Source organism: Lithobates pipiens, unplaced genomic scaffold, assembly GCF_037356315.1.
Source record: "Lithobates pipiens isolate NorthernLeopardFrog02 unplaced genomic scaffold, aLitPip1_a1.2 Scaffold_8, whole genome shotgun sequence".
NCBI lineage: Eukaryota > Metazoa > Chordata > Amphibia > Anura > Ranidae > Lithobates > Lithobates pipiens.
This window is the reverse complement of record NW_027507903.1, coordinates 505,031,264-505,047,310: the sequence shown is the minus strand read 5'-3', so window position 1 is coordinate 505,047,310 and position 16,047 is coordinate 505,031,264. Positions and strand designations below refer to the sequence as shown.

Here is a 16,047-nt window from a genome sequence, read left to right as displayed (position 1 = left end):
ATAATATATTTGGAAACCTAAGACAGAAGTGAGAGCAAATCTCTCCAAAGGGGACACCAAAATGTTTCTATTACTTTAAGTAGGGAAGGGTTGGAACCACTGTCATGTTTTAATACAATGGCAGTATAAAAAAAAAAAAAAAAACACAACAACTAGTAGCGTGTACCACATTTTAAAGGCTAACTTCCCCTTTTGCATCATCTCACACCTGCATTTAGGATGCATCATTTAAACAGGGTAAAATGCCTCCCCTCCACACTTAAAATCGCCCCCTCTGTGACAGTGAGCAGGAGTTAATTTTCCCCACAGCTGCTGTCAAAATTTAAATTGGCACAGCTGCTCAAGATCTCAACTGTCACCTATGCTGTAGCGATATGCTCTGCACCATACAGATTAGTTATATCCATTACTCAAACAAATGTGGCTGGGGAGTCTCGGGCGCGGTCCTTGCCAGGGTAGAGAACAGGACGCCCCCCCCCCCCTTCTAATCTTTTTCTACCCCTATTTTTTCCACCCCTACCCACTTTTTTTTCTCCTCTTCAAAACATAGTAGGCCCTTCTGCAATAACTGAGCTCTGGGGACGCTGGCACGGGTCAAATACAGTGGAGTCTATGTTGTACATGGTCTTATGCAATTAATTAACCACTAGGGATCCACGCTATAGCCGAATGACGGCTACAGCGTGGACCTGCTTTGCCGTGACTACGTCTATTGACGTCGTCCCGTGCATGAGCGGCCTGCGCGCGCTCTGTGATCAGCGAGTCTACGAGACTCGCCTGATCACGGATCGAAGCAAGGGGTCGATCCCAACCCCTTACCACGTGATCAGCTGTCAGCCAATGACAGCTGATCATGTGATCACAACAGAGCCGGTAATCGGCTATTTTCCTCCTCGCGCTGTCAGCGCGAGGAGAAAAAAAAAAAAAAAGCCGATCACCGGCAGCCGTGAGAGGGACTTCAGTCCCGATCACGGCCAAGTCATCAGTGCTCACCTGCCCCCTGCCAGTGCCACCTAAATAAAGTAAATGTGCCACCCATCAGTGCCCATAGTGCCACCCATCAGTGCCCATAGTGCCACCCATCAGTGCCCATAATCTGCCTCAACAACAGTGCTGCACCTCATATGCCACATATCCGTGCCCATCAGTGTCATCTACCAGTGCCCATCAGTGCCCAGCAGTGCCGCCCATCAGTGCCACCTATCAGTGCCCATCAGTCCCATCTATCAGTGGTACCTATCCGTGCCCATCCGTGCCCATCAGTGCCGCCTTATCTGTGCCTATCGGTGCCACCTTAACCTTGCCTATCAGTGCAGCCCATCAGCGCCCACCAGTGCAGCCTCATCAGCGCATTTCAATGAAGGAGAAAAATGACCTGTTTGCAAAATTTTATAACAAGCTATTAAACATGATTTTTTTTTTTCAACTTTTTTTGTTTGTTTAGCAAAAAATAAAAAACTCCCAGCTGTAATTAAATACCACCAAAAGAAAGCTCTATTTGTGGGAAAAAAATTATAAAAATGTCATTTGGATACGGTGTTGTATGACCGCGCAATTGTCATTCAAAGTGCATCAGCGCTGAAAGCTGAAAATTGGTCTGGGCAGGAGGGGGGTTTAAGTGCCCAGTAAGCAAGTGGTTAAATATGTTCTCCACATACTGTACTCATACACACATACACACACACACACACACACACACACACACACACACACCTTTGGATGCCCACCTTTACCCCAAGGACCCCACACATTGATCTCCTGTCTACTTGGAATGCCTAACTAGAAGTGTGATTGCTTTTTTTGTACCATATATTGTATTGTACAGTAAATCCTTGGATTGCGAGTATAATTCGTTACGGAAACATGCTTGTAATCCAAAGCATGTGTATATCAAAGCAAATTTCCTCATAAGAAATAATGGAAACTCACACGATTCCTTCCACAACCATTTATTCATTAGTCTTTCAGTTTATAGTGCACACAAAAATATTATAGCAATGTGATGGCAGCGTCCACGAGGGGATTAGAAGAAAAATCCAGCAGGAACTACAGGGTATAAAAGAGAAGAGAGGTTTCTCTAAAGTGTAGCAAGATGGTTACAGTACATTTAATAAAGATACAACATTTAGCAACTCACATGGTTGATGATTAAAACAGGCACATGCAAGTATGCAGGCATCCGGGGTAAAGCTGTCCACATAGACCATCCTCCACACTGCAAGTTCTCACCGCTGTCAGTGTGTAATCATGACCACAAAAGACTAGCCTCGTAGAGCGCAGAGTGGAAGGGATGACGTTGATGGCAGTGCGGGGGATTGTCTATGTGGACAGCTTTAGCCCGGATGCCTGCATACTTAGATGTGCCTCTTTTAATCAACAACCATGTGAGTTGCTAAATGTTGTACCTTCATTAAATGTAACCATATTGCTACACTTAAGAGGCGCCTCTCTTCTCTTTTATACGCAGTTGTGACATGACGCTACTTGAATATCAAGACATCGCTTGTTTATCAAGTAAAAATTTAGTTAAAAATTTAGTTAAAAAAATGCTCTCAAGCCAAGGTTTTACTGTATTTGATTCTCTTTGTAAACATTTTGTACAGCATTAAGACAGAATGCATAAAAATCTACACAGCTGTGCAGGGCTCTGCTGACAGACTTGTATTTCTCAATAGACTACAAGTTTGGTAATCAGCACATTTGTAGTCCATTGAATCTTGTTTCAGCTCTCAAACCAACAGCCTTTACAGAAGTATGAGCAGAGAGCTGGAGGAAGGGTTTGCAGAAGCCTGACATTGGATGCTCCTGTAAAACAAAAATTAAAAAAAAAAAAAAAAAAAAAAGATTTTTTTCCCCTGCAAAAACATGCATTTTTTTTTCAAAAGTGAACTGAGCCTTTAACTTGCTGTTCAATTGCTTTGTTTGATAAATTATTTTCATAGAGATTTCCAAAATCATCAGTCCATCTACAGTCCTTCCTTGAAATGCATACCAAGTTAAAAATTTTAATTTTTTTGGTTTTGGATCTTGTGGGGAAAGATTAAAATTCCTGTTGTTTTAACTGCTATTAAGGGAGACATTTACCCTTACTTCCTGGCCTGCTGATAACAATTTCATTAGGCAGGAAGTGAGAGGAAAAAAAAATATATATATATATATATATATATATATATATATATATATATATATATATATATATATATATATATATATATATATATATATATATATACTTCAATATACTTCATGGACACAGCCAAAACAGGAGACCATGATTCTCACAATACAGAACTGTTTAATAAGCTGTCTTGTAGAGGCAGCCAAAGTGTATGTATGTATGTGTGTATGTATGTATGTATGTATGTATACATACATATATACATATACACACATATATACATACACACACACACACACACACACACACACACACACACACACACACACACACACACACATTTATTAAAACTAGTTTTCAACCAAGTAATAAGCTTCAATAGTAACTGAAACATACATACCCAGATTTTCCAAACCAGTTCCCCATAACAGCGACCACACAGGGCCAGCCTGTGGACTGAAGCAGACCATTGATCACCCAGATTAAGCAGTAGAAGACCTTGTTATAGAAGTGAAGCCACTCTGTCAGCGTGCCGAACACAAACATCTGCAAGGAATAGAAGATTCAGCATTATGAGGGAAGCCAATAACTGCTTTAGAAGGACAGAGGTTAGGCAGGGGTCTAACAAAAGCTATAGCTATGGGGCCTGGGATGGGATGGAGGCCCTATATAGGAAGGCGGTTAAAGAAAATTAAACTAAGTTTACCATATAGAAGAGCTGAAGTCAGGCCTCAGAATCCTCTCTAGTCAGAGATCACCCTATGAATGGCAGCCACAAATCTCAGTTTCTCCTCTGCTAAAACTGTAGACAGCTGAGGTTTGTAGCTCTACAAAAAAGTTAGTATTAAAAAGTTTGCATTAGGGTTTAGGTTTTTGTTATAAATCTTAAACATATTTGATCTTAATGCATTCTTTGCATTAAGGTAAAAAATGTTTAGGTAAATAACATCCTCCTCCCCCCTTATACTTGCATGAGCCAGTCATTTGATTCAGCATTGTCCTCATCTGCAGTGCATCTCTCCCCTCACTTCCTGCTCTCACAGACTTTGTGTGAAACAGCGGGAGCCATTAGCTTCTGCCGCAGTCAATCAAAGCCAGTTATGACCCAATGTCTATGTCTATACACACAGTCAGACAGCTTGGGGACGAGCCCGCACCAGTACCCTCATAGGAAGTGGCACTCGAGAGGAGGAGCCAGAAGTGCTGACAGGGGACCAGAGAAGAGGAGGTTTGGGGGCACTCTGTATAATTTTATTGCACAGAGCAGGTAAACATTAACCTGTTTTTTTTTTTAAAGCTTACAGTCAAAAATATAATATCTGCCAATATTAATGGTTATATGAACTCAGTAGCTGCAACTGGTATACACTATATGCCCAAGGGTCTGTGGCCATCAAATGTATGGGTTTGTTTATATCTCAATCCAAACCATGGACATGAATATGGAAAAAGAACCATTTTGTGGCTAAAGAGGCCTTTGCTCTCCTGGGAAGGCTTTCCATACAATTTTGGAGGATCTGTGTGAATTTGTGCACATTTGTGAGGTACTGATACGAGATGGGAAGACGTGGCTAACCATCAGAATGCCAATTAATCCCAAAAGGTGTTCAAAATTATTGAGGTTAAGGCTCTGTGCAGGAGACCACTGGATCCCACTCCTCCCCAGTACATTTATATTAAACTATCTATACTTCTTGTTAATAACAGGCAGTCAGATTCCAGATGTCAAGTTCCTTTTTTTTTTTCAGTGAGAAAATAGAAAGCAATGACTGCTTGCTGTGACTTTTCAGAAATCAGTCCTGTCAACAAGGTCAGAAGTGCTCAGTCTTGCAATTATTTATCTGAATCTTACACAACTTAGGCAAACTATACACAAAGATAACAGTTAACCTCAGGCTAACTGTTGGAGAGTAATTCCACATAAAGACAGATCTCCAGCAACTGTGGTTTGTCACTTGTTATTTAAAGCCAAACACCTAGCATTTGTATTTCTTTCCAACCAGTCCTGAGATTCCCATTGCTCCACTACACTGCCATTGGCGTCACCAGCCAGGGGGCCCTGACACCCCCAACATCATACTGGGCCCCCTCATGTGGCCCCCCCAACAGGGCCGGACTGGCCTACCGGGATACTGGGACATTTCCCGGCAGGGCTGCCTTGGATCTATGCCGTGCGTGGCTGCAGTGCAGTGCTCTCCTGCCTCGTTCTCACGCACAGGCACAGCGGGAGACCACGGTGTCACGGAGCTGTGAAATGTTCTGCCGAGCCAAGACAAAAGTCCCGCCCCCCTCCTAGACCAGCTTGTGTGATAGACGCATTGTTCTATCTATCACACAAGCTGGTCTAGGAGGAGGGTGGGACTTTTGTCATAGCGTGGCAGAACATGATTTCACACTCAGCTCCGTGACACAGCGCTAAGGCTGCAACAATGGTAAGGCTATCAGCGAGATGGGCACAGTGAGGCTGCAGCGAGATGGGCACAGTGAGGCGGCCATGCTTTAACTGTGCTGCAGCCCCTCCCTCTTCCCCTCCCGCCCGCCACATTTTGATTACAGTTCCAAGAAGAAGCGAGAATCAATCCTCCAATTGCCAGCACCCATGTGAGTTTTGTTTTCCTTTATGTTTACTTCAGGGAGAGGGAGAAGGTGGTTCTGCAGCAGCAAGGACAGTCATAGATTCATGCTTTTAGTGCAGGTGATGGAGGAAGAGGGGACCAGGACTCTTCTCTATTCATGTTGTCATGTATTTACTCTGGCACTACCACCCTAACCTGCCACTATTACCCAACCTGGCACTACCACCCTAACCTGGCACTATCACCACCACCATCTAACCTGGTACTATTGTATATCACCTACCTGGCACTACTGTATATCACCCTAACCTGGCACGATATCACCCCAATCTGCCAGTATACTGCCCTAACATCACTTGACGTACGGTGTGCTGCCTGTCTGCCTGGGGGGAGGGATGCCAGATATAGGATCTGCCCCAGGTGCCAGTTTTGAAAAACATTTATCATTTTCCTTCCACTTCACATTTATTTGCTACTTTGTGTTGGTCTATCACATAAAATCCCAATAAAATACATTTATATTTTTGATTGTAACATGACATAATGTGGAACATTTTGTGTGTGTGTGAGATTATATATATATATATATATATATATATATATATATATATATATATATATATATATATATATATATATATATATATATATATATATATATATATATATATATATATATATATATATATATATATATATATAATACATTTTTATAGTTGCCTCTCCTACTTTTGTCCCTGTCCCCCCATGTGCCCCCCCTAAATATGAACACTGGAGACGCCACTGTACACTGCACAGCCCTGTCTGGCAGGAGAGGAGACCCGAATGTTCTCTGCTGTAGTTTGGTAACAGGTCATATCCCTCCCCAGACTGGCTGGACAGTGAAAGAAGCAGCAGCACACCGAGGAGCTCAATTCGGTTACACCGCTTCAATTAGCACGTCCCTTGTTAACACATGAGCACTGCAGGACAACAAACTGGCACCTTGTGCTGCCTCGCCCTCTCCCAGTCTGAGCTCTGCTGTACAGTTGACTGTGAGGTTAAAGCAAAACTAAAGTCCTACTTTAAAAAAATAATATTATTATTATTATTATTATTATTATGTTTTACATGTTCATCAGCAATGGATTTTTTTTACTTTCTAAATGCATGTTGTTTGGCTGGCCTTAGATGACATAACTTCATTCATCCCAGCAATCAAGCTGGCTGAAGATACCGTACCCAGTAGAGGACAGGGAGATGATGTCAGCTTCGGTGACGGAGTGGTTAAGCATGTCACAGCACTGGATGGGGCGCTTTGCAGGGTAAGTCAGCTATAACACACAAATTAAGGATTACAGAGCTATTTAATTTGTATCTTTTTTTCTATCTGCTTGAAGTTCAGCATTAACAGATCTGAGGATCAACTGTGATAACCAGATGCTACACAAACACCTTTATACAAGATAAAAGGCACTTTGCTTGCAGGAAAAGGTTTAAGGAAATGTATATCTCCATGTACACCAGCCCAAGGCAAATCTCCTCTTCAAGAATGACCGCCATTGAGGCCACAGTCTATCTTCTTCAAGGAGTATTTGTTAACTTTATAGAAAGGTGCACATGCAGAGAGCAATGTGTTATCTTGACTAGGGGATATGAAGGATCCTTTGCTCTTTGGTCAGAGATTACCAAGTCAAAAAATGATGCAACCAATAGCACACATTATTACCTCTGCCCTGCCAGTTTATCTGACAGGTTGCTTGAACTGAACACACAAAAATTCATACTGGGGTACAAGATTAGGTGAAACATCAGTACTCACAGTTACAGCCGATGAACACATGCCAAAAGTGAGTACATAACGCATGTTTAACCGGTCGCCTATAATCCCGCTGATAAACAGACCCTGTTATCAAAAGAAACATATTTCAATGTAGATACAATTTTTTAATCATTTAAAAGCAACCCAGGAAATATCATTTGTGTATGTGCATTTTCACTTCTTCCACCAAACATGGCCATATTCATTCAGAAAATGAAACTCCTCCACAGAAGTGTCACTTCAACACTTTTAACCACTTAAGAGGAACGAGCCTCTGAGATTTGTTGTTTACAAGTTAAAAACAGTATTTTTTTCTAGAAAATTACTTAGAACCCTCAAACATTATATACATATTTTTTCTAACATCCTAGAGAATAAAATGGCGGTCGTTGCAATACTTTGTCACACCCTACTTGCGCAGCGGTCTTACAAGGGCACTTTTTTTGGAAAAAAATACACTTTTTTGAATTAAAAAAATAAGACAACAGTAAAATTAGTTTTCAGTTTTCTTATATTGTAAAAGATAATGTTACGCCTAGTAAATTGATACACATGTCACATGCCCGCTCTTGGAATGATGACAAAATTTTATCCTTAAAAATCTCCATAGGCGACGTTTAAAAATTTCTACAGGTTACCAGTTTTGAGTTACAGATAAGGTCTAGGGCTATAATTATTGATCTCACTCTATTGCAGCAATACCTCACATGTGTGGTTTGAACACCGTTTTCATATGCGGGCACTACTCACTTACGCGCTTGCTTCTGCGCGCAAGCTCGTCGGGACGGGACGCTTTAAAAAAAATAAATAAAATGTTGACACCGTCCTTTTAAAAAATATATAAAAGTTTTGGGTCACTTTTATTCCCATTACAAGGAAAGTAAACATCCTTTATAATAGGAAAAAAAGCATGACAAGACCTCCTAAATATGAGATCTGGGGTCAAAAATCTCATATTTACACTAAAATGCAATAATAAAAAAGAAATCCGCCCTTTGCTCTTAAAGGAGAAAGTGCCGCTTGACAACGCTTCTGCCAGGCAATGCTATGGGGTCGAGTGAGGACCATGTTCCTCCCGTCACTCAGCAGCCAGCCTGTGAGGGGAGAGGATGCGATTGTCTCCGCCGCCAGCTCTGGTAAGCGGCAGGAGGGGGGGGGCCCCTCTCCCGCCCCCCGATAAAAGTGATCTTGCGGCGTATCCACCGCCTGCTGAAGTGGATACCAGGGTTATGGCAGCTATTTACAACAATACTCCTCTTCAAAGTGCTGACAATGATGGGCAGTCCACAAGTGGTTAAACCTAATTTGCCATGTAGTTGCCACCCTCATTTGTTTAGAACTTCTTGCAAAGGTTTTACGTTCTGCGTAGAAGTTATTGCCCCGCTTAGCTTAGTGCCGTCCGCAAATACTGAGATTGGGCTGTTTATCCCATCCTCCAGCTCGTTTATCAATAGCTTAAATAGGATTGATCCCAGGACAGAACCCTGGAGGACCCCCACTTTGCACACCAGACCATTTCCGAGTACTCCCCATTCACCACCATCCTCTGGACATCCCCCCTCAGCCAATTTTCAAACCATTTACTCACCCTTTGGTCCATGCCAACAGACCTTAGTTTGTACTGTAAACATATATGGGGAACTGTTTTGAATGCCTTTGCAAAATCCACATACACCACATCTACAGGCCTTCCTTTAGCTCCATGGCAGCTCACTTTCTCATAGAAGGTTAATAGATTGGTCTGGCAAAAACGATTCTTCATGAACCCATGCTGATTACTGTTAATACCGTTTTTATTACTAAAATATGAAAATCTTGTATATAGTTCCTTATCCCCTCCAAAAGCTTGCAAGCTATTGATGTTAGGCTAACTGGTCTGTAGATCCCAGGGATGTATCTTGGCCCTTTTTTAAATATTGGTGCTACAGTGGCTTTTCTCCAATCAGCTGGTACCATTCCAGTCAGTAGAATGTCCATAAAAATCGAAAATGGGCTGGCTATCACTTGACTGAGTTCCTTAAGTTTCAAGTACATTTCAAATTCTATTCTCTGTTAGCCACATGACATAGCCGTGACATTTTATGAAGATAAAACAATACAGTCTTGGTTAACGAATCCCCCCCATTTCCCTTGTGAAGACTGAGAAGAATAAATTCAAAACCTTCGTCATCTCTCTGTCTGTCTTTTGTAACAATTCCCTTCATCATCCTTTATGGGGCCAATATAAAGTTTAGGGAAGATGGCTCTATTGAATTTCAGGGTCTTTGTATTACCCTTGTTTCCTATTTCTGTGATTTATGCCAAAATTAATTGACCCTTGGTCGCGGTTTCCTAAATTGCCCGTATTTACACATCAGCGAAAAGGTCTGTATTGTTAGTAATCAGTAGGTCTAGTAACGCTTTGTTTCTCGTTGGTGCATTTACCATCTGACCCATGAAATTGTCCTGCAAGACATTTAGGTAATGGCGAGCCTTAGAAAAATGCATGGTTCCTTCTGCCCAGTCTGTCTGGATAATTAAAATTCCCCATTATAATGATACTTCCCATCCTTACAAGCTATTCCAAACTGTGATAGGAGAGGTCTGCCTCCCCCTTCTCCCAGTATTACTTTCCCCTTGGTTTTCTCCCTTTGAAGCTCTACCCATAAGGATTCCACCTCCTCCCTTGCTCCATTAGTGATATCGTCCCTCAGATTCACTTGTACATCATTCCTGATATACAGGCATACCCCTCCCCATCAATCACCTATCTAATCGCATGCCAAATCATCTTTTGCCGGCAATGGCACTGTCCGAATCAATGCGACGTTGCAGATTCCTAAAAGTAGTTTCTGTACTACTTCTGGCCACTTCGGGGTGCGATTTGTATAAACATCTGTGCTCCCGAAGTCAGGCTGACACGCGGGAATGAAATTGTGCGAGTACAATTTCAATCCCACTGCCAGTGTGAACCTAGGCATAATGACTTTCTATGCTGCAGCATTAACAGTTCTCTTCATTGGAAACACCTGAACCAATAATTGCATTCACTAAATGCCCATTTTTACTAACTATGCACTATGCATCAAAACATAAGGATTCACTAGCACTCACACAGTAAAGTCTGTAGTTACAATTAAAAAATGAAAATGTAGCTGATGACTACAATAACTTACCACTGCATAGGAAAAGAGGAAAATGGTGTCCAGGAGGCCCAGAAAGATGGTAGCAGAATTAGAATTGGGGAAGAGGTGATTGCCATTCCAAGTCTGATGACAATAACAGAAACTTGTTAGACTTTTTTTGTGAAAAGGTGATCAGTAATAAAAATATTTGATAACTGCCTGCCCAACAAATAAACGTTGTTTTATCTCTCTGAATATCTTTTATAGATGCACGGAAAGTTTGACAGCTGAAATATATTGTCCGAAAAACAGTGTTGTCTGCATTTTGCCGATAATGAAGCCAAAAATGCACACTATTTTGCCGTGATTGTACCACGATTTTACTGTGCTTATGGTTTTTCATAGGTCATGTGACTCAAAAACCACAACTACGCACCAGTGTTCTGTTTCTGATGTGATTTTTGAGTCACATGACCTATGAAAAACCATAAGCACAGTAAAATCGTGATAAAATCACAGCAAAAAGAGCGTGCGCTTTTGGCGTCATTATCGGCACCTTTTTCTCTTTTCAGCAAAATGGAGACACCATCATTTTCTGTTGATAGTTGTATTTTTTTTTTTGTTAACGGACCAAAAATGCAGCAAGCAGGCTGTTTTTTTTTGTTTTTTTATTGGAAAACCAACTTTATTGAAAAATATATGCATGGTACATAAATCGGTATAAGCCAGTATGGTCAAAACAATAGTACATAAACACATTGAAATATCTGTGTGATATAAGGCGAAAATATCCATCGGGGGTGGAACCAGTACTTCTAGAAAGGGAGAGAGATGAGGGGGGAAAAAAGGGGGGGGGGAGGAAAAGGGGGAGGAGGGCCGAACATATCATGTACACGTTTCACCATCTGCTCCAGACCTTCTCATACTTAAGCGGGCACCCTCTGTGAAAAGATCAGCTTCTTATATGGAAGAGTGTCATTAATCTCTTCTTTTTTTTCCAGCACTGGATTGTAGGGGGCAGGGCCTGCATCCAATTGTGAGCCATTACTTTTCTCGCCATGAATAGCATCTCATGTAATAAGGTACGGAGGGGTTTATCTGAGACTAAGTCTGGCAGCAGACCGAGCATGCAGATCTTTGGGTCTAGGGTAGCAGGAGAGTCCATCTGGTCCTGCAGGAAATGAACCCTCTGTATCTAGTACACTTGGACAGGACCATATGAGGTGATAGAGGGAGCCTGGGGTGTGGTCGCTGGATTGTATGTGGATTTGTAATGTGCTATCCTCTGAGGAGTCAGATACATCCTATGTATAATATACAACTGTGTGAGGCGGTCTGACAGTTTGGGGGAAACTCTTCACATCCTCCAAAATTTCATCCCAATCCTCATTCTCAATTACTCCAACATCCCCCTCCCATCTAGTCTTGGCAGTATAGGCCACTGCTGTGGTACTAGGAAGTATAGGGTAGAAATTAGCTTGGGTGGTTCAGTACCTGTGACTGTGTCTACAGTAGAGGGGACTGCCAGGGATGGGTTGGTGCCGGTAAACTGGGTTTGTATAGCGTGGCGGAGTTGTAGTTACCTGAAGAGAAGGCAAATGGGGAGGGAAAATTTGCTGTTCAGCGCTTGGAATGTTTTAAGTCCTACGGGTCATGATCTGGTGTATGTACAGAATACCATGGCGTATCCACGCCACCGGGTCTGGAATGGACAACAATTCAGGTAAGTCTGTGTTGAACCAGAGAGGGGTGTGAGAGTGGACCTGTGGGATCCCGAGTTTTTGTAGTGACATCCGCCATACCCTTCTGTGGTGTGTCAGCAGGTCTGCTTTGTGTTGGGAGGGGCGTCTTGTCAGTGGGGCTCTGAGGACTGACTGAAGTGGGTTATGGGCTGGGTCAGCAGGGCGCTCACAGAGCAGTAGTTGGTAACAAGCAGGATTTTAACACCACAACTGAAGCACGACAGACTAGTGTGAACACATACATAGAATTTAAAAGGGATACACTTTCTTGAGCTTTCCTTGCACCAAAAAGATGCCAATAATGGCAGACAATAAATTCATATTCATGATATTAAAAAGTTGAATAAAATACAATTATATATATTTTTTTAAAACTGTAATTTTTGGTTTTCAGCCAAGTGCCTCCTGAATTTTCAGTGCACCTCTAATATCTTTGTCTTGTATTGCGTTAGTTTACTGTAAGAAATGTCGCCCATATATAGCAACTTTTTTTTGTATTTTCTGGTATAAACTGACACCTGGAGACTGATTGGATGCCTGTCCCTTCACCGCATTGTTGTGTGTAATGTGAAAAGTCTCTTTTCCCCTCATCCCAGACTAGGCTTTAAGCCCCCTTTGCAGATCCTGGTCAAATGGATAGATAGCTTTGGAAGTATGTTATGTTTGTTAGAAACTGCAAGATAGATTACAATGCAACATGATGCAGATTTTCTACAGTGTAGAACCACGTGGTTGTTTCTGCATGGCACTTTGTCCATGGTGTGGCACATGCCCAGCTGCTGTGAATGGTGGAGGGATGGGGGAAGAAATATGAAAATAATCAAATAAATAAAAAAGGTAGCTTTTCAAAGTTGCTGATTTTCAAAGTCGCATAGATGGGAATGGGTACCAATAAAATCAATGGGCTGTGACTTGTCATGTGACTTTGAACACAGTCGCATGACAAGTTGCATTTCCACTATCCTGACCCCAAAGTTGCCCGATTTAGAGTATGACTTTGAGAGCAGCTTTACTTTACAACTTTGCACTCTCTGGATCAAAGTCACATCAAAGTAGTGCAGGTACCTTTTCAAAGTCGCATAGATGTGAATGAGTGGCATTGAAAATCAATGGGCTGTGACTTGTCATGCGACTGTGTCCAAAGGCACATGACAAGTCATACTAATGGAAAGCCTTAGTGTGGTTGCCTGTTGTGTTCCTTTAATGTATAGTTATCTTTGTAGACTGTGAGCCGAGACCCCAGAGCACTTCCAGCTACACTCCAGCTATATTGCAAAGTTGATCCAAGTTCTTCCTACAGTCCAAAAAAATACTGGCAGATTGACAACCACCTAAACTGCCTCAATCATAGGTATGCCGGTGGTGGGGAAATAACAGTGCAATCTCTTTGAAGGCCTAGGACTTGTGTATGCTCTATGCACTATGCAAAACACAATATTGGTGCTAACTTATAATACATCTTTTCCACTGCTGATTTTGCTCTGCTAACAGATTAGCCTCACCGAGTTTGGGTCAACGATGGGCATAGAGTCGTTTAGGCTGGGTGGAGTCCACTGGTTGTTTATACTGACTTTCACATTGCTGAACGCTTTCCTGGAGGCATGGAGCAGCGAATAACTGGGGAAGCAGAATAAAAGACACATAAGTAAATAAAAATTAATTACAATATACACATAATATAAATTAATACAAAACATACAATTTAAATGTTAAGCCCATGTTAACCATGTTTTATGCTATATTCATAGTTTGGGGATGAGGTATGCCACAATGTTTCATGTTATACCCCAACTGACTCCTTTACCTGCGTTACTGGGTGCATCAACCAGGGAAATCCTGTGATTCTTTAAAAATTTAGCATTGCTCTGCCCTCACAGCCACATTATCAAAGTTCCAGGAATGCTCCATGGAATTTTCTACAAGTCCCATCTACCCCTGCAGCAGAGGGACTATACTATACTCTGTAGTTGTGCTGCATTTTTTACGTTTTTTCCTCCATATGGAATTGAGGTTGGGGAAATACAAATACATTAAGACCCTGTGCATTGTACTCATGACGCACTGATCACAAGTGCAATGCTCTGCAGGCCTCATTGCAAAAGTACTAAATGCACATTGACCATAAAATCAAATGTTAATGCATTGACTTTTTATTTTTAAAAAGGTGGACTATGCCATTAATATGTTAAGGCAATTCGTATCAAATTCTTGATACTGGTTTTCATAAAATAACGGTTTCACTCATTGATAGCCCAAAAAGGTTTTTTCTGTGCTTATAATTAACAGTATGTCGGAGTAGGCCACCTTGACACTCAAGCTGTTATGGGACTTGTAGTTCCACAAGACACTGCAGTACTGACACCCACAGGCATGACTCCCAGAGGCATGAAGGGATTTGTACTGTAGTTTCACCACAGCTGAACTACCAATGTTGCCTGCCACTGCATTAACTTATGCTGATAAAACTTGCAGTCTGACATCATGGGAATGGAGTTTCACCGTTTCAGGCCTGTGCAGTTCTGACACAGCGACCACACGTGGAAGCAAATATTGAAACTTCTTATGTCTCCTGGTACACGAAAACGAGAGATACATGGACACAATGGGGTCGATTTACTAAAACTGGAGAGTGCAAAATCTGGTGCAGTTTTGCATAGTAGCCAATCAGCTTGTTCAATTTAGCTTTGACAAAAATACTGGAATCCGATTGGTTGCCATGCAGAGCTGCACCAGATTTTGCCCTCTCCACTTTTAGTAAATCAACCCCCATGTTACAAGTGCATTTCTATTACAAGGTTACTTGCTCATTTCAAATACAAAAAGGCTTAGAAGTTATTGTTGGGTTAGGGCCAGTTCACACTAGATGCATTTCCGTGTGCTTTTTGTCTGCAACTAAGAATGCATGCACAGTGTTTTTCATGTATTCCAATGATTCTAGTTCACACCATGCAGTCAGTTTCCGGTGCAGAAACTGACTGCATGGTATGCACTAGAGCCATTGAAATACATGGAAAACACTGTGCATGCATTTTGTGCAGAAAAAAAGCGCACGGAACTGTGTCTGCTGTGAACTAGCACTGAGTGTTTTAGGATAATATCTCGCAAGGTCATTGCCTCCGTCACTATTACCTCTTGTTACTGGAGGTTCCGTCAATATTCACACAGCCTCTCCTGACTACATGATCTATAACAGCTGGTGAAAAGCATTCCAAATCACATGACTTTTACATCCTGGATGTCCTGGCTTGGAAAGCTGTAATTCGGGTCAGACAACACTCAATGATGCAAACGAAAACTCACCCAAGCTCTACCACTGTATGATGTAGTTAGTGTGCAGAGTGATTGGTGCTCTGGCTAATTGAGCTCACAGAGAATCCATAACATGTACAAACAGGCAACTCGACAGCTTCTCCATAGAAAATGTTATTGTAGCATTACAGCAGTAACATCATCCAAAATACGGACACGTTTCGGCCTAAGCCTTCATCAAAAGCATAAAAATATGACATGGTATATATATATAGAGAAACAACTCTCCTGAAATGAGACGGGCAGTATTAGCTTGATTAAAAAAACATCCCAATAATTGGTTACAGATGGAGATGATCAAAACCTGGGTCAAAAAATGACATGTAACAGGGGGTTCAAACAGGGAGCACAAGATGTTAACCATTAAAGTCCTACTGATGCAACAGTGAAAAATTGC

At 41.7% G+C, this 16,047-nt stretch overlaps 1 protein-coding gene across 1 annotated transcript in view; it reads right to left on the bottom strand.

Annotated features, from left to right (window-relative positions):
• SLC37A3 (solute carrier family 37 member 3) overlaps positions 1–16,047 on the bottom strand; it is an 82,988-nt gene that overhangs the window by 55,238 nt on the left and 11,703 nt on the right. Inside the window, exons 3-6 of the mRNA XM_077469289.1 lie at positions 13,844–13,958; positions 10,651–10,743; positions 7,496–7,579; positions 3,519–3,664 (exon numbers count right to left, since the gene is read on the bottom strand). Coding sequence (XP_077325415.1) covers positions 3,519–3,664; positions 7,496–7,579; positions 10,651–10,743; positions 13,844–13,958 — 438 coding nt within the window. The remainder of the gene's footprint in view (positions 1–3,518; positions 3,665–7,495; positions 7,580–10,650; positions 10,744–13,843; positions 13,959–16,047) is intronic.